Source organism: Suricata suricatta, chromosome 8 (assembly GCF_006229205.1).
Source record: "Suricata suricatta isolate VVHF042 chromosome 8, meerkat_22Aug2017_6uvM2_HiC, whole genome shotgun sequence".
Lineage (NCBI taxonomy): Eukaryota > Metazoa > Chordata > Mammalia > Carnivora > Herpestidae > Suricata > Suricata suricatta.
This window is the reverse complement of record NC_043707.1, coordinates 28639275-28660486: the sequence shown is the minus strand read 5'-3', so window position 1 is coordinate 28660486 and position 21212 is coordinate 28639275. Positions and strand designations below refer to the sequence as shown.

General features: G+C 52.7%; 3 protein-coding genes and 1 non-coding gene across 8 annotated transcripts in view; 3 read left to right on the top strand and 1 right to left on the bottom strand.

Moving 5' to 3' along the window:
* VPS37D (VPS37D subunit of ESCRT-I) overlaps positions 1 to 1466 on the top strand; it is a gene marked incomplete at its 5' end in the record, with an annotated part of 3457 nt that extends 1991 nt beyond the window's left edge. The window contains one exon of the mRNA XM_029945721.1: positions 356 to 1466. Coding sequence (XP_029801581.1) covers positions 356 to 738 — 383 coding nt within the window. The remainder of the gene's footprint in view (positions 1 to 355) is intronic.
* A 6369-nt stretch (positions 1467 to 7835) lies between these two features.
* On the bottom strand, positions 7836 to 8986 carry DNAJC30 (DnaJ heat shock protein family (Hsp40) member C30). The gene has a single exon (XM_029946467.1). The coding sequence runs from the start codon at positions 8970 to 8972 to the stop codon at positions 8295 to 8297; it is 678 nt and encodes a 225-aa protein (XP_029802327.1). The 5' UTR covers positions 8973 to 8986; the 3' UTR covers positions 7836 to 8294.
* Positions 8987 to 9117: 131 nt separating this feature from the next.
* BUD23 (BUD23 rRNA methyltransferase and ribosome maturation factor) lies at positions 9118 to 20675 on the top strand. 5 transcript variants are annotated; one of them, XM_029946464.1, is made up of 14 exons: positions 9118 to 9226; positions 9322 to 9359; positions 10689 to 10784; positions 10876 to 10958; positions 11056 to 11152; positions 13728 to 13824; positions 14887 to 14937; positions 15651 to 15736; positions 15940 to 15985; positions 16152 to 16207; positions 19080 to 19186; positions 19468 to 19520; positions 20211 to 20300; positions 20445 to 20675. In XM_029946464.1, the coding sequence occupies exons 1-14, from the start codon at positions 9179 to 9181 to the stop codon at positions 20541 to 20543; spliced, it is 1047 nt and encodes a 348-aa protein (XP_029802324.1). In that variant the 5' UTR covers positions 9118 to 9178; the 3' UTR covers positions 20544 to 20675. The 5 variants fall into 5 exon arrangements, 3 of the variants coding, with proteins under 3 accessions (XP_029802324.1, XP_029802326.1, XP_029802325.1); XR_003911600.1 differs by lacking the exon at positions 19080 to 19186 and having other exon boundaries at positions 20445 to 20537; XR_003911599.1 differs by lacking the exon at positions 19468 to 19520 and having other exon boundaries at positions 20445 to 20537.
* On the top strand, positions 19620 to 19750 carry LOC115300602. The gene has a single exon (XR_003912763.1).
* Positions 20676 to 21212: the final 537 nt, after the last annotated feature.

Genomic DNA, 21212 nt, shown 5'->3' with positions numbered 1-21212 from the left:
CCACCTGTGACTGACTCCATGTAGGAAAGTGTAGACTGGGTCCCGGAGGAGCTGGGACAGACTTCGCCCGCTTGCTTGGTTGGGAGCACAGTGCTGAGTTGAGGGCCCTGGCCTTGATGAGACACCTAAGTTTACTCTAAGTGTGTCTCCATCTCTGGTTCTGCCTTGACTTCAGCCCAGTAGGTCTGGTGACAGCGAGGAAACCAAGGCTCGAGAGCAGAGGACATGTGTTGGCTGACCCTCAGCTAGTCCCAGGCTACAGCTCCGGTGCCTCCTCTCCAGCTGTGGGGTGGTCGGCCCTGGGGGAGATTCGAGGTGGGAGGGAGGTGTGTCCGGGGGTGCTCTTCTCACGCTGTCTCGGCCCTCCCATCCCAGGAGCAGATGGAGCAGCTGCTGCTGGGGGAGCAGAGCCTGGAGGCCTTCCTGCCCGCCTTCCAGCGCGGCCGCGCCCTGGCCCACCTGCGGCGGACCCAGGCGGAGAAGCTGCAGGAGCTGCTGCGGCGCCGGGAGCGGGCTGCCCAGCCGGCCCCCATTGCTGCCGCGGACCCCCCCAGACCCTTCCCCGCCGCAGCCGTCCCGCCCACCGGGGCCGCCCGGGGGCCGCCGGCAGTGCCCCGGAGCCTGCCTCCCTTGGACTCCCGCCCAGTGCCCCCTCTGAAGGGCTCCCCCGGGTGCCCCCTGGGCCCGGCCCCTCTGCTGAGCCCTCGGCCCTCGCAGCCAGAGCCCCCCCACCGGTAGGATCCGGGGTACGGGCCACCGGTGGGGGTCCCAGAGAAACTTGATCTGTGGCTCCTCCTCCTCCCCCACTGCCTGGGTGGGGGGAGGGGCAGGCCCCTCCCCCTGGCCTCAGGCAGGCCCCAGCCCTGGAGGCTGAGCTGGGGAGGAGGGTCACCTGGAAGATGCCCAGCGAGCCGGCCAGAGGTGGGGTGGGCAGGGTGTCTCTGGCGCTGAGGAAACTCTGCCTTGTTTTCTTCCCCGGCTGGGGCCTCCCGGGTAATGGGCCAGCCCCAGTGAAAGAACTTTTCCTCATGGGTGCCTGGGAAGGTGCCTACTTCTCCCCCAGGGGCCCTGCCCAGGGGGCCGAAGCACCCTACCACTCCACTGAGCTAGCACAACGCCAAGGTCGGCGGGAGCGCCTTCCATCGCGTCCCGCTCCTACCTTTCCCCGGTTCTGGGGCCCACAGCCTAGGAGCCAGGCGGTCAGACCCCAGCCTCCAGGCCAGGGTCACCACGGCCCTGGAGCTACTCTGTGCCCCACTCATGCTCCGGACCCTGGGGCAAGGTAGGCCAGGGGCTCCTGACCTGCACAGATGAGAGTGGGCCATCCCCAGGAAAGACCATTCTGTATTTTTCTGTCCCTGTCTCCTTAGAATGGAACCTTTTTGAGGGCAGGTCCTTGTCTTTGTATGTTCTGTCCCCAGCCCCACCTCCCAGGGGCCGTCAATAAATGTGATGATGAGGATGAAGATGCTGCCCGACTCCTCTCTGCTCCCTCAACCAGCTGCTCTGCCGTTGTGGCCTCCACACACTGGAGTTCCTGTGCTTCCTACTCTTGAGATGCCCTCCCTTCCTTTCTGCCTATCCAAAGCCCAGCTCCTACAGGTCCAGCACTGCCGCTGCCTCTCCCATGAAGTGCCTCTGAGTACCAACCCACGGGAGTCTTTCCTAACTCTTCCCTTCCCAGCACTCCAGGCCAGAAGCACACTCTGCTCCATCTGCATGCGCCTTGCCTGTATGCACTTTCTCTTCCGGGGCTGCCTGTGAGCCCCATCCGGATGGAACCTGCTCCCACTCCGGCCTGCTAGATGACCACCTCCACTGAGGAATGGAGAGGCTTCTATAAGGCTGAGGCGTTGGTCTTCAGCCAGGGTGAATACGAGGTGGCCAGCTTGGCTGATGAGTGTGGGACAAGAAGTTAGGAGAGCAGAAATGGGCTGTGGGTCAGCTTAGGTCAAGTCTAATGAGATGAAGTTTGGCAGGGAGGCACGGAAGGTCCTGCAAGAAAGAGGGGGCAGACCAGTGCTGGAGAAGTGAGTGTGATCTTGGTCCATGTTAATAGGGATAGAACCATTAAGAAAAAGTATTGGGTTGGCTCTATTTTTCATTGAAGTTTTACACTGTAAGAGGGACCCCCCCCACCATACCCCCAAGCAAACTACCACCTTTGGTCTCCTTGGAATGTCCCTAATGTGCACGAGAAAGAGGATTGGGACTAAATTTCATGATGAGTAGTTGATGGATCCATCTGAGGAACAAGTGAGACAGTTAGCCTCTGAATCTCCAGGGGTTAGAGATGTAGAGTTGGAGGTCAGAGTCAAGACCAATGGTGGAAACCATAGGAAGGACGGGGACCAACCACGAAGATGTGTGAGCAGTACCGAATGACTGCTTGATGGGAGCTCTAGAGATTTAAGCAATGGTTGGAGACCCTGGCCCATTTGAGCCTTCCAGATACTTCAGGTGCAGACAGTCAGAGGTCCCCCTGCTAGGGGTCCAGCCAAAGCATGTACTTGAGAAGCTCTACCCCACAATGGCCTTGGTTCCCCTACTGTCCTTGCTGCTAGCACTTGAACTACTGGAAGTTGAGGGACACTGGAACCACAGAGTACCTGCCTGGGATGACAGAAGACTGAACAATTTTGGAAGACCCCACATTCTCAGCATAGCCTAGGGCAGGATGAGCCCCCCATGTCTTGGCTTTTCCATTCCTGGTCCAGCTTCCAGGGTTGTTCGTTTGCAACCAAAAGGAGGAAAGGAGCTAAGATCAGGTATGTCTGAACCTCTCTCCACTACTGTGAATTGGGGAGCGGCCTCTGGAAGACACAGGCTAATTGTCCGAAGCCTAGCAGCTCAGCCTCTCCTCTCCAGGGCCGGTAAGAAGAAAAAGGAATGACCCAAGGGAGGGTCTGAGAGGGGGAAGAATGTTAACAAGGGAACCCGATGATGTCTTTCAAAAGGTCTTACACACCCCTTACTCCCTCAAAGGGTTCAAACACAGTTTTAGAAGGGGTACAGAACAAGGCTCTTTGGTGTTCAGCTCCAGCATAAAAGACTTGAGGCAGGTGGGTATAGATACCGACAGAGTAGAGTGGGCTCAGCTCTGGGACATGGTAAAGTCTTAGTGTCAGATGGTTCATAAACCTCATTAAGCCCCGTTTGAAGGTATATGGAATGTTCTGGAAGGCCCTGGATGGTTCCAGGCAGTCTAGGCTCTCTCTGCTGCCTGACAACTTTTGGAACTTTCTGTTGCTGGGTTCCAGGTCCCCAGGGAATGTTCCTGGCTGCAATCCTCTTCGAGAGAGTATAAACTGGAGAGTCTAAATCCAGGGGCCCATGAGAAAGGTCTCACCTATTAAAGACCACCAGTGCTTTTACAAACCAAAAAGAAAAAATTGTCCAAATAGCAAAACATTTATCTCTTTTTGATAAAAACAGTTTCCAAGGGGCACCTGAGTGGCTTAGTTGGTTAAGTGTCCAACTCTTGACTTTGGCTCGGGTCATGATCTGATGGTTCATGAGTTTGAGCCCTGTGCGGAACCTGCTTGGAGTTGTCTCTCCTCTCAAAATAAATAAACTAAAACAAAAACAAAAACAAAAAACCAACCACACATACACGCAAAACAAAAAACAACAAAGAGTTCCCGCCATTTAAGAAAGTGTGCTACGTGCATATCCTTATTTGGGAATCGCTAGCTTCTGAGTATTTTTCTTAAGCTTTCACCCTTGCTTCTCAAATATAAAACATAATACCATTTTTGGAGCCAATCAAGGCTTACTGAACTAAGCAGGCCTGAGTCAGAGTGGGTTCATATCTTTATCACTGAGTTGTACTGTGGTCACTGCAAAGCCATGGCTAATAAATTGCCCCTGACCTCTCTCTAGAGAGAATCAAATGGTTTTTAAGAGACCAAGTTGGACTTGCTGTTGGTTTATCCTAATTTATATACAAGAATTTCATACAAAATATTGAGTGCACGTGCCTTGATGTTACTGTACCAAAGGCCCTCTGCTTTGTCTAGGACCTTACCCTATTTGTAGACTTCTCCAAAGATCCTTCTTGTCCCACAATGAAAATAAGATTTACACTTTGCCTCCCTGCTTACATGTGAGTGCTCACCACAACAGAAGATGTAGCCCAGGGATCTGCAATCTCAAATGTCAGCAGGGGCTAGGAAGGTCACAGAGGTGCAAAGCAATCCATTTCCACAAAGGAATACAACCTCCCCCATTTTTGGAAATGCATGTTTCCCCCCGCCCCCATCTTGACAGGCATGGAGTATAGATACTTCTCTATTAGGAGTAAAATGGCCAAGTGTGTAGATCAAGGCCTTTCACATTTCCTGTCTGCTGGCGGGAGCACAGCGAACTGGGGAGCCGTGTCCTCTCTCAAAGGCAAATGTTACAGCTTCTCCCAGGTGGTAGCACACTTGCGGATGTGCGTGCGTGCGAAGGCAGCACGCTTTCTCATTTGTTTGAGAGAAGTCAGAACTCTAGATTTTTAGACAGCCTCCCATGATTTGAAAGTTGGCTTAAGTTTTTTTAAGATGCCGTGCCAGCCAGAGCCAAACATCGGGCACAGGTTGGCTGTGTGGCCTGTGAGCCACGAGCCTCAGCCTCCTCTTGCTCCACTTGACACAGGCCTTCTTGAGTTTAGTAGCAGCCCCTTCTCAGGATGGAGGGTGTGAACACTGAAGGGGCCAAAGTGGGATGGGAGGGCAAATGCACCTCAAGTCTGGTGAGAGGACCCCAAGTGTGGATAGGCTTAAGAGATGGTGGTGAGCTGGCTAGATCGTGAGTGATGCCATGACCTCACAGCAGATGGTGAAGATGAGTTCTCTTCACCTGTTTCTTGGGGATGACAGCACTGAGTTCTCAGTATTTGCGAGTTCACGAGGACTAGACTCAGGTCACTGCCATCCTCACGCAGGAACAGAGGGACCCTCGACTGCTTTGCACAAACCCTGTGGCCACCAGGGCCACAAGCTGGGCCTGAGAACCGAGGCAGGTAAGGTAGGCCTTCTCCTATGATCCTGATTGTAGGCAGATGACAGTGTGTGACCTCGCCACCGGCTGAGGAACTGAGAGGAGGCAAAGACCATAGAGTGCACTTTTCTAGTACACTGAATTCAAGCCAGTGGATTGAAGTAACACCACCACTTACCAGCTGTCCTGTTTCTGTCTTTCTTCCTGGGATCTGGTGACCTTCCAGGAAGGTCCGAGACGTACACCACTTCCCCCCACCCCCACTGCCATTTCCCCAAAAGGGAGTATGCTGGCCACTCACTTGGGCTCCATCCTTGGTGTCTCAGCTTTTGGCTATAAGGACCATATATATACATATATATATACATATATATATATATATGTGCAAAATGACCAAAGGGACAACACACTGGCCTGAGGTAGGCTATTTTTCATCTTGGCTCACGTTGGGATCATTATAGAAGGCAAGGTGTGCCGAGTGAATGAAATGCCAGAACTTCAGGGGGAAGCAAGAAATCCCACTCCCTCTGCACTGGGATCTGTAACAGATCATTTCATCCAGCAGTAAACAAAAGGCAACAAAGGGAGAAGTTTGGCTCAGGAGGAATACAGTCCTGATCAAGTCCAAAGACAGTATACAATAGTCTCTACCACCTCTGCCTCCCGTCTTGCTGTCCGTGTCTCCCCATTCAGGACTTGAGTGTGCGGCTCACTCAGCCTCATACTGTACTTGCAACCCCATCTCCACCCCAGTGAACACAGCCCAAGGCAGGCTGGGCTGCTCTTGTCCGCCTCCAAGGTCCAACCTGCAAGGGGGTTTTGTTTTAGTTTGTGATCAAAAGGAGAAAAGGGACTAAAGCTGAGCGTGCCTGAGCCTCCCTCCATCATTACGAATTGGGGAGCAGCCGCTAGAAAGCAGGGGCTAATGTCCATGGCATGGTTCAGTCTCTCCTCCCCAGAGCAGGTAAGAAACTGAGAAAGGAATGACCTGGGACAATCTTGGAGGGTGGGAGATAGGTGGGAAGGGGCCTGAGGGTCCTTCAAAAAGCCTCCGACACATCTCCCCTTCCATAAAGAGCCCAAACTCCATTTTAGGGAGAGTACAGAGTGGGGAACTTAAGAGTTCAGCTCAGGGCTAAGAAAAATAAACACCTGAGGCAGGCAGGATGGCACTGTAAGGGGAGTTGTGAGCCTGGTTCTAGGCCTAAGGAGAGTCGGATGATTAACAAACTTTATTGACTACTCTGCTCAGAGTTGCATGGAATGTTCCAGGAGCTTCACCGGTCCCCCCTTCCTCCAACCTTCTGGAACTTTGTATCTTTCTTCATGTTCTGGAGCCCCAGGGAGTGTTCACTGAGAGAAAACAAACTTGAGGTCTATCTCAAAGAGCCCACGAGAAAGGTCCTAGCTATTATAGACCAGACCATGAGTACTTTTACAAACAAACCCCCGAAGAACCCCAATTCTTTGTGATAGAAGAAACTTTGATAGAACCTTGCCCCAAATTATGCCAACTGCTTGGCTGAGAATCACTAGTTTCTGTGCATTTTACTAAGCTTAACAATTCCTGTCATAAGAATTTCAAGAGGGGTTTTCCAAATATGAAACATAACAATATTACATGTTCTTTTTAAAAGTACATACAGCCCTCCCCCCAGACCAAGGCTAGCTGAGCTCACCAAGCCTGAATCCGAGCAGGCGCAAATCCTTCCTACTGAATCGGAGAGCCACTGCAGCCCCTGACCTCCAAGGCTGGAGAGAATCAAATGGTTTCCGAGACACCAGTTTGAACTAGCTGCAGGCTTATCCTAATTACACGGATTTCACACAAAAGATGGAAGGCAGGACTTATTAATATACCCGAGTGCCTTTGGCTTTGTTTAGAACTTACACTCACTTCTGTCCTCACCCTTGTGGTAGATTTCTTGCAAAGGTTTCCCAACTCACAGCTTTACACTTAGGCCCCACGCATTAATGCTTAAGCACCTAAAATCTTACAGCCGATACATACACCACGCGCCGGGACTCAGGAGTGAGAGCCTGACTACTACAGCTCTAGCCTAGTGATGACCAGCTGCTTAGAAAGAGAGGAGGGCCTGGGTGGCTCAGCGGGTTAAGCGTCTGACTCTCCACTTTGGCTAAGGTTAGGATTTCACAGTCCTGGGATTGGAGATCCCACATCCGGTGGAGCCTGCTTAAGATTCTCTCTCTCAGCCCCTTTCCTGCACATGCGCTCTTAAAATAAACAAACATGAAAAAAAAAAAGAGGGGAAAAAAGAAGCCTCAGCCAGCTCTGAATAAAGTTTCCACCACATGCCTCGCGTCCCTTAGTAGTACCGTCTACTCTAATCTCAAGCAGCCGGGTTTCAAGGACTTGGCTCGTGGAGCTAAACAAGAGGACAGGCCACCTTCAGGCGACTCAGCCTCCCAGCTTGTTGCTCTATTTCTGGCAGGGGATGGGCTGCACAGTTAGCCACGGGGCTGGCTGGCAAAAGAATGACCAGGAGACAGACATACTGTCCCAAGGATACATCTGACTCTATCACATCATGTTGTAATCAATGAGCCCGTTAGAACTGTAGATAATAAAGTGTGACAGACCTCAAGAGAGCAAATGATTTGTTCCTCTGCTGTCATGCCCACAGAGTAGTTTCTCCAAGGTCATGCATGAGATAGCTGCGGGCACAGGAACACTCAATGCCTTATGCTCCATGACCTTGCTCCCCCCACATGCCCGCCAACAGAGCGGGGTGTGGGTCTGGGGCTGATCTGTCGAAAATGGCAAGGTTTCCAAAATCGCATTCTTATGGCAGGTCTCGCCTGTGGCTGGGGAAACTCACAGAAAGACAAGGTTCGTACAACCCCACAATTTCTCTTTTTGGCAGCCAACAATTGGTCACATTGCACGGTTCAAGGTTACACAGGAGCCCCACGGTACAAACGCGGGGCAGGAGCAGACAATTCTTGCTCAGAGCTTTACAATAAAGCCCGAGCAAGTGTTCCAGAAGCTGACATCAGGAAGGCAACCTCTGGAAGCAGGCACCCAAGGGACTCCGGAAAGCCCTGCACTCTCGGGCTTTGGAGACTCTTCTTCTGGGGGCCTCTTTTCTTGGGCACCGAAAAGCCTTCTTTTCTGGACCATCGGGGAGGGATGCGGAGGTGGATGGCTAAGCTGGGTGGGCAGGGAAGACGAGGGGGCAGAGCAGTTTCTTCGGACCCCCGCAGAGGTAGACTATGGAAGGCAAAGGGTTCAAGAACACAGGAAAGGCCATTTTCATGGGGCTGACTGCTCCCTTTCTTCCTCTCTCCTTTTAAAAACGAAAGCCCATGAGGATGAAGACCGTGAGAAGGAAGACAAAGGCTGCGTCTCGGGCATCGTCCCAGTGGAAGCCCTTGTTGGCCCGGGCCTCCTGCTGTTTGCGCAGGGCCTCTCGCCGGGCCCTAAGGCGCTGTTCGCGCTCCAGCTGTTCTCCGTAGTGAGCTTGATAGAAGGCGTCAAAGTCGAACATGGTGCGGTTAGCGCCCGCGGTGGTCTGACCCCGGCCGCGGGCCTGAGAAGCAGGGGGCGGGGGGCGGGGCGAGCCCGTGTCGCGGATCGGCGCCTTGGGGGGCCGGACGCCAGGTCCGCGCAGGTCCTCGGCGCTGAGCAGCCCGCGGTCATACTTGCGACGCAGGGTGGCACTGCTCAGGACCACGTAGGCCTGGGAGATGCGCGTGAAGCGCTCGGCAGCCTCCGCGCTCCCCGAGTTTCGGTCCGGGTGGTAGAGGAAGCTCTGCCGGTAGTATGCCGCCTTGATTTGCGCCTGCGTGGCTGTGGAGGGAACGCCGAGCAGCTCGTAGAGCGCCGTGCGCGAGTACGGGCCGTCGCCCTGAGAATAAGTCCTCCCTTCTAGGCCCAGTCCGGAACCCCGATTCTGTGGAGCGCTCCAGACCCACCACCACCTCCACAGCAAACGCCGCGGCCACCTCAGATCGCGCTTGGTTGCCATCTTGAAAGGGCCATGAGGGCGGTGGGAGACTAACTGGCCAATGGAAGGCGTGCGTTTTCCGCAGCGCGTCGGCCCTGTGGCCAATCGAGTAGACAAGGAGGCGGGGAGAGAGGTGGAGCATGCGTATTTTCGGGCGGGAGCGGGGCCGTAGACATAAAAGCCGGGTTCCGGGACGCTAGGGTTAGGCTCGCGGCGGAGGCGTGGATATGGCGTGTGGCAGGAAGAGACCGGAGCACGGCGGGCCCCCGGAGCTGGTGAGGCTTGCGGCCCACGCGCGGCCTTCCCTCTCCTTTAAGGCCCTCGCGTCTTGATTCCTTCTCTCCTGCTCTTCTCTTTTTCTTTCCCGCAGTATTATGACAAGAATGAAGCCCAGAAATACGTGCGCAAGTAAGGGGAGCCTAGATGTTGCGCGGCGTCGGGGTTCGGGGACCCGCAAGTCACCCTGGTAGCTGGCGCTGCTTGGAAAGCACACAAGAGTTTGAGGTGTCGGGGGAAGGAAGGGACCCGGATTGATGGCACTGCTTACGGTGGAAAAGTCAATTTTGAGTAAATCTCCGAACCCTCTCTGGGCCTCAGGGAACTTAGCATTTAAATGGGGGTAAATCCTACGTACTTTCTCTAGGAGGTTCTCAAAGTTTTGTGACAGCTTGTTTGAAGCGTGTGGTCAGATCGGCAGGGGCCGTGGGTACGTGGAAGGGGGTCAGTGCTTTTGAGGGGGAAGGAAATAGTATTCACAGAATGCTGCGTGCCCGTTTGCATTATCGTTAAGCTCTTGTGACAAGTGTTGGTTGTAGTATCTGAATTTCAGGGGAAAGTTATTTGCGTTAACTATAGAGTCATTTAACTGGGGAAGGCTAGAACGGGGTCTCGCAAGCCCGCTCTGATACACTACTCCAGAGAGAACTGTTCTCTTCCTTTCCATCCAAATTGGAGTCCAAGACCGAGAAGGCGAGCCGAAATCTCGGGCCCAGTTGTTTCATGGAGTAATATAAGCTTTTTTTTTTCCCCCCCTAGCTGCAGAACTCCGTGTGATTCTCCCACTTGACCTTGGGAAAGGCAGATGCACTGTAGATCTGCTTTATTAACAGTCAGTGGGCCGCTTTTAAAATAATGTTTGGTCTGAGTGACTTACTGTGAAGAAAACGTTAATATTTTACCTCTTTTATGTTGATGACGTGTTGAGATGCTCTTTAGAGCATCTTGGGCTAAGTAAGCTATATTATCAGGTGTACCGGGTCGGGTAAACTATAATGACAATTTTGTGTATTGCATGGTGATCGTGGCACTAAGAAAGTGCCCTGTGGCTTGCGTTGTATTTCTCATGGGTATGATAATAAGTGCTGTCTGTGGGTTTTTCTCGTGCCTTGTTGAGCCTTATACAGGAGAGGAACGTTTCCAGAAAATGTGTTTTTTAAGTAATAATATCAAAACCTTATTGACTTGAAAATACCTCGTGGTTAGTCATTTAGCGATTTATTGCCTTCACATTAGTTTTGCAGCTGGCCAAGTTGTAATTTGTGTCCCCAAATAACTTGTTGCTTGGATGTCACATGGATGTTGGGGGTCGCTTTTAAATAGTTGTAGTTAAGTATGGTGGCTGGCCAGTACTTCGGGGTAATTGTGCCTTGTTCTCGCTCCCTTTTTTTGTTTTTTCCTCTGAGCGATGTTTTAGCCCAGAACTCCTTTATCACTTGCTTGTGTTTTCTGCATTCCCAGCTCACGGATGATTGATGTCCAGACCAAGATGACTGGGCGCGCATTGGAGCTCCTTTGTCTGCCAGAGGGTCAGCCCTGTTATCTGTTGGATATTGGGTGAGACCTTAGGGCCTAGTTCAGGTTGTCCAGGTGGAGGAGTGTCTTTGCTGCTCACACTATTGAGTCCCTGTTTTATTGTGTCTTCCAGTTGTGGTTCTGGGCTGAGTGGAGATTATCTCTCGGATGAGGGGCACTATTGGGTGGGCATCGACATCAGCCCTGCCATGCTGGGTAAGATGTGCTCCTTAGCATTGGAGCAGACTGCTCTTCATGAGTATGGAGCAGCTATGCGTCTTTCGTTTCCCTGATGTATTATTGTCCCATGTAGATGCGGCCTTGGACCGAGAAACTGAAGGAGACCTGCTTCTGGGGGACATGGGCCAGGGCATTCCCTTCAAACCAGGCACCTTTGATGGTTGTATCAGGTAAGAGTCCTCACTCCTGCTCTTAGTCCTGCACGTCAGTGCTTTTTCCAAACTGGCTGTGCAGAGTGACCCAGAAGACTTGAAAATACACATCCTCACGTTAGAGCAATGCCCCCAATTATGTATTTTTTGTATTTTGAAACTGTCTACTCCTTTGATGATCCTGTGCTGCCAGGTTGAGGAACCACTTGTACAGGTTCTCTTCGTGCTTTGTTGGGGTGGGGAGGTGGAGGGGTGGCTTCTTATTCCTCTAGGGGCCATCTTGTGGACCCCACGGGCCATCTTTCCTTCTTTTTGAATAATTGTAATGGAGAGTGGTCCAGAATTTTCCAGTTTCTTCTGTGGCTTAGTCTTTGAGTTGGTCAGGGTCAAGTTTTGAGCCTTTACATAGTATTTTGATAAATGGTGTTAGAATATTGAAATGACTGTTAGAAACATGAACTTGTTCTTTGTCTCCTGTGTGTATTCTTTATTCCCTTTGTCCATGGGGTGAGGTAAAGGATAGGGGAGGAAATCTGCTTTAATCCTATGACTGTGGGTTGAGGAGTGGGGATGTAGGTAAGCAGTAAGAATTTGGATTTGAAGATTTTCTTTTAGGGTAAGGGAAGAGTTTATATCTGGGAACCAGAGGGGAAAAAGCAGTTGCGTTTTAGTAATGGTTGGGTGAGATGTTCTAAGCTGCAGCAAACCAAAGGCCGACGATACGGTTTGTGTATTTTAGAAGTAAATGGTTGTTTTTTAATTTTTTTTAATGTTTATTTATTTTTGAGAGAGAGTGACACAGAGCATGAGTGGGGAAGGATCAGAGAAAGAGGGAGACACAGAATCAGAAGCAGGCTCCAGGTTCAGAGCTGTCAGCACAGAGCCCGACGTGGGGCTCGAACCCCCGAACTGTGAGATCATTAGCTGAACTGGAGTCGGACGTGGCCGCTTAATTGACTGAGCCACCCAGGCTCCCCGTAAATAGACGTTTTAGATTTGTTTTTAAGAAGAGAGATCATATGGCAAACTTTTTTTTTTTTTACGCATTTCTTATATGTAAGACCTGGTACAAGGTGCTGTGAGGTTTGTGGAAATACAACACAGTCACTCCTTTTAATTTTTAAGACTCTTCATGGTGTATCAGGTGCTTTAAGACATGGGCCACACAACTATTGAAGAAATTGAGTGTGGGGTGTGACTAGAGTTGTAGGACTCACCAGAGTGGTGAAGAAAAGCTAGAGAGCACAGAGAAGCCTTGAGTAGGAGGGGCTGGGGATGGGCCTTGAAGGCTTAGAGGAATTTGGATAGTCTTGGGAGGAGGGGGTGGTTTCTGAGTGAAGGAATAGTGTGAACAAAGGCACAGAAGCGGCCGGGGAAGGGAACCTAACCTGACAGGTTGTAGGGAAGAACCAGAGGTGTTTTCTTCAGGTGTATTTATTGAGAGAGCAAGCAAGCATGCATGCAGGTGTGTGCAAGAGAAGGGGAGGGACAGAGGGAGGAAAGAAAATCCCAAGCAGGCTCCTTCAAGCTGTCAGCACAGAGCCTGACTTGGGGGCTTGATCTCAAGAGTTGGACACTTAACCTACTGAGCTACCCAGGCACCCCAAAAAGAGAGCTTTTTAAGCTCCATGCTGAGAAGTTTGAGCTTTATTCAGTAATTGATGGGAAGCTAGGGAGTAACCAGATCTGAGCTGTATTTTGGGAAGATTATTGAAGAGAGGAGGTTGTGTGGCTTGGTCAGTTGAGGGGCTGACTCAATTTCAGCTCAGGTCATGATCCTGGGGTTGTGGTGCCAACCCCCATCTTGGGCTCTGTGCATGGAGCCTACTTAAAGATTCTCTTTCTTTCTCTCTTTCTCTCCCTCTTTCTCCCCCTTTCCCTCCCCCTCCCTCTTCTTCCCCCATCCCCCGCTCCCCCCACTAGTTTGTATGTGCTCTCCCTCCCTTCAAATTAAAAAAAAAGAAGAAAGGAGAGATCAGTTAGGTGGTTGAAGCAAGCTGGAGGTGGTGATGAGTGCTGACCAGGACAGTGGTAGAGGGAGGTAAAACGTGGGAGAGGCGGTTGGACAGACCGATGGAGTTTGGGCTTCTGTGGATGTGTGTGCACAGCAGTGAAGGGGAAAACACCTGAGCAGAGTACATAATATTTGCTTGAGGTTTTTAAATCTGGGGGTGGTGAAGACACCTAACAGATACAGGACGGAACTGATTGAGAAGGAGAGTGAACGAATGACTGTCTAGGTGTAAATACCATAAAGGGGTTTTCTCGTGATTGGAGGGAGGGAATGCAGGGGTAGGTGGCAGAGAGCCTTGATGTGCTGAGTAATTTTACATTTGAAACGCATGGAAAAACAAGGTTGAGAAAATATGTTTGGATTGGCTGCAAACAAGCTACTGCTGACCTTCTCTTTATTCTCCTGCATTCAGTATTGTAGAATGGTCACCTGCAGTGGTTCTGCACAGGCCCAGAAAGAGTTGTGGGCCGGAGGATTTCACCTGGGCCTCAGGGATGTGTGTGGTGTAGGAGCCTTGAAGAGGCTGGGGAGAGCAGTGCGTGTTGGCACCTGCCCTGACTGGGTCCCTTCGTTTCTCAGCATTTCCGCAGTCCAGTGGCTCTGTAATGCAAATAAGAAGTCTGACATTCCCGCCAAGCGCCTGTACTGCTTTTTTTCTTCTCTTTACTCTGTGCTGGTGAGTAGGAGATCACCTCCCAGTCTGGACCGGCCTCTTCTCCCTTCTGCAGGCAGTGATGGAGTAGGGAGTGTCCCAGGGGAAAGCCATTCAGATGGGACCTGAGGGGTGGCAGGACCTTATTGTGGCCCCTCGTGTCTCCCCCAAGAGCTGGGTGGTCTGACACTCCCTAATGAAATGCAGAAGATGCTGCTGTCGCAGTCTGAGACCGATCACGGTTCCGGTGTCTGGCTGCACTAAAGTTTAATCGGAAGTTGGTGTGGGAACGTGGACTCCACAGAGTGAGAACAGAAACCCCATATCCAGGGCATGCAGAGTGCCTACGTCCTGTGACTCCCTCCTACCTCTCCCCTACTGCAGATGGAGTGCAGGAGATTACTTATCACAGACAGAGCCTTTGTTAGCTTTTTGTCTTCCTAACTGATGGTGTTGATTTCACTTGTTTAGTAGGATCAGATGATAGTTTGAGATTTAAGTTCTACAAATGAGTTCTTTTCGTTTTTGGAACAGGCCACATATTTCTTGGTTCTTCTTAATCACCCCCACTTCATCCTGGGTTTCCTAGGATGGGTTGTTTTTGTGGAGGGCTGACTGCCCTCATGTGTTATGTGGTTTCTGTCACACACCCACACTGGGGCTAATCTGAGGTTCTCACAACCTTTGTGTTTGCTTTTCTGCGGAAGTGTTTTTCCCTCCTGTGTTGAGCCAGCCCCCCCCCCGCCCCCCCACGACAGTCAGGACTCTGCTCAAGTGTTCCTCAGAGAGAGGCCTTCCTTGAGCCACAAGTAAACCCAACAGTTTCTTGTCTCTCACCATGCCTTTGTCCTGATTTGTTTTTCTTCTTGGCACTAAGTCACCACCATGTATTAGCTGCCTTTCTCACTGAAACATGCTGTCAGAAGTTCAGGCGCTCTGTCTTTTGTTCACCGGTACATCCCCAGCCTTAAGAACAGGGTCATGTGCACAGTAGGATCTCAAATATTTAGTGAATGAGGAAAAGAGAAGTGTTGGTCCCTGAGCCCATGGTATGTTTGTAGGAGAGAGAAGTTTTGTTGCTTGCAGGTCCGTGGAGCCCGGGCTGTGCTGCAGCTGTATCCTGAGAACTCGGAGCAGGTGAGCCCTTTGGCTGCTGCAGATACCAGCGGGGGGGGGGGGGGGGGGGGGGGGGGGGGGGGGGGGGGGGGGGGGGGGGGGGGGGGGGGGGGGGGGGGGGGGGGGGGGACGGGACGGACACTTAGAACAGATAAGCGTCCTGTGTCTCCCTCGCCTGCCCTCTTGTTATGGGGAGGTAACAGAACAAGGAACTTGTTGCTGACTGGTGGGAAAAGTAGGGAGTGAGCCCCTGAGGGAGAGGGACCTGCAGGGTAGGATAGGATGTGTGTGTTCTCTCGGCAGATCTGTGGGATTACAGTTACGAGGATATTTCTCATTTCTGTAACCAAATGAATAGCAGTGGGGGTAGGATTTGACAGGATGGGAGCAGGTCATGCCATGGGGATGAGGAGGTAGGGGGCAGACCCTGAAAGACCAGTGGTGAGCTGTCCCTGGCCCCTAACAGAAAGGAGCTTGCCTCCTGACTGGTGGCCATTCATTCCTGAGATGGGTGCAAGGAGCCGGGTCCCTGGGCTAGAAAAGTGAGAATCGGGGGAATTGCTTGTTCCAGCCTGTACTTGCCTGTGTATGCCTTTTGGGAACGGTTTGATGAAGACCTTCAGCTCTCCCGGGCAGGGTCCACCCTGGGGGCAGACTGGCTTCTTGAAGCAAGTAGATGGAAGCTGTCTGCTCTCCCAGCCTCCCTGACTGACTCGCTGCTGTTCTCTCCTCAGTTGGAGCTAATCACGGTCCAGGCCACCAAGGCTGGCTTCACCGGTGGCGTGGTGGTGGACTTCCCCAACAGCGCCAAGGCAAAGAAGTGAGTGCTGAGGGCTAGTGTGCTGCCTGCGCTGAGCGGAGAGGGTGTTGGGGTGATGAGTGGGCCAGAGAAGTGCTGGGCTGGATCACCAGGGCCTACATGGTCTGCACCGTTCGTGGGAAGGAGTATGAGGGCTTGTCAACCTCCTCCCCCCTTGTGTGGTTTTATGAGTCCAGCCCTCACTCTGTACTTTCTGGTTTCAGGTTTTATCTCTGTTTGTTTTCTGGACCTGCGACCTTTCTGCCAAAGGTGAGGGATCCAGAGTTTGCAGGCTCCTGTCCTTGGATTCCCTTCTTGTGGGACTGGGCCTGGTACCCATTGGAAGGGCTCAGGCCTGGGTGTCCTGACCTTCTGGGGTGGGGCAGGCGAGTCAAGAGATCTCCAGGTTGATCTAAGGGCACACTGGTCCCCGTAGGCCCTGACAGAAGCTACTGATGAAGAGGCCACAGAGTCTGCATTCACCCGGGAGAGGTAAGCAGTTGTCAGCCCTGCCTGGGGTGCGGGGGCTTGCTGCTGCCAGGCGGTCCGATATGGCTCTCCGCGTGCCCCAGGTGTCTTAGGTTCGAGTGTGGCAGTGACACCAGGGTAGTAACCGTGGGGAACCCTGTGGGCCTGTGCCTGCTTCTGCCTCAAGCTGGGCAGTGGGGGCCCTTCTGGATGTCTGTGGACAGCCATGCAACCTTCTTTCCTTCCTCTCTCTGCCTTCCCGATTGCCAGGACTGCCAGGCTGACTCCTCCCTCCCTGAGGCTGCCTTCCCCCATCCTCTCTTGGCTCTTCCTCCTGCATCCCTGGGTCATTCCTTTCAGTTCACAGAGGCACTGCTTCTTTGGTCTTGCCCCTAAATGCCCTACCCCCTCTTGTGTGCGGGCTTCCCTCCAGGTCACATCTCACACGTGCCTCTTGCTCCGCCACACCGTTCTCTCACTCCTGCTCTCTGCTGCCGCCTCTGTCTCACAGATTGCTCTTCTCAAAGCCACACCAGCCTCTGTCTTTGCTAAATCTGTGGCTACTTCTCAGTCCGCTTCCTCTTTTGCCCTTCTCTTAACCTGCCTGCTCTGTGGGCTCTGACAACACCCGATTGCTCCCTCGATGTTTTTCCCCCTTGGCCTCCCACCTGCATCCTGGTTTTGGCCTCAGCTTGCAGGTTCTTTCTCCAAGCACTCTGGGGCCCAGCCAGGACCCTTTCTCTGCAGCCTTAACCACTAACTCTGGGTTTATTGCTTTGGATTTATGCCTGTGGTCTCAACCCCACCTCCATTTTCCTAGCTGCCTCCTGAGTGTCCTTCCCTAGACTTCCCACAGGTGTTGGGAACAACACCAGGCTCTTGCTTTTCACACCAAGACTCCCTTTTCTGTCCTTCCCCACACATTCATGTTTTTCTTACCTCACATCCAACTAGTCCTCCGTGTCTGTCTGGGTGGCAGCCTTCTCCCCTCCCCTGGACTGAGCTCCTACTGCCCTCGCCTGGAGCATGAACGCTGCGACACTGGCCTCCCTCCCCTTTCAGTCTTTGCCTCTTTGAGTTTGTTTTCTATACAGCAGCAAGAGGAATCCTTTCTTTTTCCTTTAATATTTGGAAACCGGAAATCCCATGTTGCCATTTTTCTGTTCTAGTATCCTTGGTTGAGTTCTCCTTATGCTTTATTTTCCTTTCCACCTTTCGCTGCTCTGAATCGTGTGTGTGTCTATTGCTGGTTCCGTGTCTCCCCAGCCAGGAGGAGGACTTGGGCTCTACAGCTGTCCTTGGTCCCAGAGTAGGGTCTTGTTAGTGAAAGGTATGCTGACTGGATCATTGACGGGAAGGCAGTGAAGGAGGTCATTTCTTAGTTCTGGTTGAGGTGAGCAAGAAGCCTGAAGACTTCTAAGACATTTAAGAGGAAAAGTGGGCAGAGAATAGGTTGGGGAGGGCATAGGTGGTGAAGATCATAAGTGTGTTCCTCGTGCCCACCATAGATTGGTGCCCCCGGCCTCTGACCCCTGAACCTCCCTTAGCTTCCTCAGCCCACTCCCCGTGGAGGTTTGTGGAGGGCTCTCCTAGATGTTTTCTGCTCTAAGGTGCCCACCACTTGCTCCTAGTGAGTGGTGCCCTCTCCCACCTCACAGAGGATGTGCCTGTGGTTCAGCCCCCTCCATCCAGCATAGACTCCCTCTTGTCCTCACTCTGGGGTCCACAGATGACATGTGCTAACTGTAAACTTCGGTAAGCATCCGTTTCCTGTCTGTTTAAGAAGGTGGTAATGCCAGCACCCGGGCAGCGTGTTGAGGGGTGGAGTGCGTGTGTACGCAGACTCGGCACAGTGCCCGGTGCGGGCCCGTCTCCCCAGGTCTGCAGGCGCACGCTCTGTAGGTCCTTGGCTGTGGGAGGCCAGGGGGCTATTGTCCTTTGGGAGGATTATCCAATCTTCTCATGTTCTTGTCCTTTTTGTCTAATTGTTCTGTTGTTCTATCTCTCTCTGTCTCTGATGACTCAGTCTACCTGTGGCATTTGCCACTACAGACTAGCTTTCCTCTTAGCACCTTTGGTCTGGGGCACTCACTCACTGCCTCCACTGCTCCCTTTATCTGCTCTCGTGACTCTTTCCCATTGTTCTTTTTCTGGCTCACAGCTTGCCCCCCAGCTTTTCCTTCCTTCCAAACCCTTGATCACTCGTCCTGCACTTGGAGCCCCCAGTTGGCAGCTGCCTCCTGTTTTGCACTTGGTGCATCAGACTCCTGGCCCCTGGTTGTGGGCATTCATAACGTTTCTCTCATGCCCCACTGCCTGTACTGCTGAGGGCTCTAGATCACGTTGTATCACTTCTTTGCCATGAAATGAAACGTCACTGGCTGCTCACTGAAGGGAGAGTGCACTCCTTGCCTGTATTCACACCTCCCCGCACTGGCCCAACCAAGTGAGATTCTGAGGTCTTTTTTCTTTTTAACATTTTTTAATGTTTTTACTCATTTTTGAGAGAAAATGTGAGCAGGGGAGGGGTACAGAGAGCAGGACAGAGGATCTGAAGCAGGCTCTGGACTGACAGCAGTCAGTCCAATGTGGGGCTCAAACTCAACAAACTGCGAGATTATGATCTGAGCTGAAGTCAGACACTGAACCAAATGAGTCACCCAGGCACCCTTAATTTTCTATTTTAGGGAAGGGAGAGAGTTTCTGAGCAAGGGAACGGGGCAGAGGGGAGGGAGAAAAAATCTTAAGCAGGATTCATGCTGAGCACAGAGCCTGACAGAGCTTGATCCCACGAACCACAGGATCATGACTTGAACAAAATCAAGGGTCAGACGGTCAGCCAACCGAGCCTGAGTTTTGGTTTGTTTTTTTAAATGAGTCTGACTTGTATCATTAGGTCAGAACTGATGAGAAGTAGCTGCAGACAGGGCCTGTGCTGGAACCCGGCCTGCCTGGCCCTCACGCAAGGAGGGAACTTGCGCTTTCAGACCCTCAGGATCCCAGGTGGGCCCCTCCCCCTCTCGCACCAGGCACTGGCGTTCCCTAACCTTCTCTGGTCCTTTCAGGGCTGCACCCTTGTGTGGTGCTTCTGGGCTTGCTGCTGCCCCACCTTCCGCTTGCAGAAATGCAGCCTTTCTGTTTTTCGTAGACTCCGCTTTTCCTTTCCGTGTCATTCCCTCAAGCAGCTGCGGAGTCTCTGCACTCGCTTTGCCTGATGTGGCTGCTCCCTGCCCTGGCCTGGTCTCAGGCTCTTCAAGGGTGAGCCTGGTTCATATCTGCCGTAGGACATCCATGGATCCGGTGCTCAGGTGCTCAGGAAATGGTTGTTACTCAAATGGTGAGCGGCTGTCCGTAGCAGGAATTAAGCTGGAAACCATTTGAGCCCAGCTGCCAGGTGGGGATGTGGCTTGGGGACAAAAGGCTCCCCTGTTTCCAGGGCCTCTCTCCCGTGGGGCTGTGAGGGGTCCCTTTACTCTTCAGCCAGGGCCGGAGGCCAACAGCAGTGCTTGAGGATCATTGTCGGGGCTGCCGTGAGCTGGCAGCCTTGTTTTCCTGCCTCAGACATCTGCAGTTGCTGGGAACCCCCACTCGGTCTATACCAGGCATGCCGACCCCACGGCCAGACCAGGGTCTGAAGTGGCAGTGCTAGGCATCTGACCTCTGGCCATCCTTGGGCAGTGCCAGGCTCTTATGAGCTGACCCCGGCCGGTGTTGTCCCAAAAGTAGCTCAGCCCCTGCCTGTCACACAGGCAGGACCTAACAAAGAAACACACCTAAACACGTAGTCACTGTCACAAAGATGCCTGGGAGCACGTGGGGCCTCTCCCTCCCGCTCTTCTACCCACAACTGCTTTGGCCCCAGGGGATATCACTGGGGAGGAGAGGGTGTCCAGGAGCAGGGACTCTGCTGTGGCAGGGGCATTGGAGGCCGCCTGACCCAGGGAGGACCACCCTTGTTCCCTGCGTGGACTGGCTTGAGTGCCATACACAGTCCGCCCACGCCCTCAGAGCCATGTCTTCCACATAGGGTCCAGCGCAGCATGGCGAGGCGCAGGGTGGTGAGGAAGAGCCGGGAGTGGGTGCTGGAGAAGAAGGAGCGCCGGCGGCGGCAGGGCAAGTGCGTGCCTGGGCCGGGGACAGGCTGGGGATGGGGGTTCTGTGGCCACCAAGGGTTCACCTGCATCTGAAGGTGTCCCCGAGGCCCTTTGTTCTTTTTTTTTTTTTTTTCCCCTGAGACCGCCCCCTTGTCTCCTTGCCACAGGGAGGTCAGACCCGACACGCAGTACACCGGCCGCAAGCGCAAGCCCCGCTTCTAAGCAGTTCGCTCTGGGTGACCAGGCAGCTCGGGTCTGCACTGTAATGAGTGGGGTTTTCTCTGCTGAAGTGCCTGCTTGCATCAGTTGACAAAACATGGTTTTAGAAACGTTTTCAAGTTCTAACAGTTTTTCTTTACTAACAAAGGTCTAAAAGCAATAAACCACTTTCTATGGAACTGTGGCTCTGGCATTTCTTAGCTCTGGGATCCTGAATCTCGAATTCTCTACTTGATTCCCCAGGTTCAAAAGAGGCTTGAAGAACTTAAATGTGTGAAAAGCACTCTATTTTAACCCACAAGGAACACAGGTAGATGCAAGTTCGGGCTGCTTACCTATTCCAGCACCAGGGAAGGATGGGGCGGTGAAGTGTATCTGTGGGACCCACTGTCCTGGGGCCACCGCCCAGCTCTGGTTGTCCTCCAGTCCGAAGGGGGCATTCAGCCAGGGCCTGGGCTGACCTTTGGCCCTGAGCTACACCAAGTGCTAATCAGCCCAGCACTACGTTGCCTTCGGGTGTGTTTCCTGTCCACTTACTAGTGGTCAGAGGGCTGGCAGGCCTGTCCTGGGGTGTGGGGTGCAGGGGGGCTGTAGCAGGCTTAGTGAGCCTGTTTGTAGCTGCTGAAAGCAGAAGGCAGGGTAGATCTGGGCCCTCAGGACAGAACGGGCATCAGGCTTTAAGCAGGAGTGGAGACGTTCAGGCTGGGGTGGAGGGG

Coding starts and splice junctions, on each gene's coding strand:
- DNAJC30 (XM_029946467.1), bottom strand. CDS start 8,972: ATGGCAACCAAGCGCGATCTGAGGTGGCCGCGGCGTTTGCTGTGGAGG.
- BUD23 (XM_029946464.1), top strand. CDS start 9,179: ATGGCGTGTGGCAGGAAGAGACCGGAGCACGGCGGGCCCCCGGAGCTG. Junction 14,938..15,650: donor ATCCTGAGAACTCGGAGCAG/GTGAGCCCTTTG, acceptor TTCTCTCCTCAG/TTGGAGCTAATCACGGTCCA. Junction 16,208..19,079: donor TCTGCATTCACCCGGGAGAG/GTAAGCAGTTGT, acceptor TTGTATCATTAG/GTCAGAACTGATGAGAAGTA.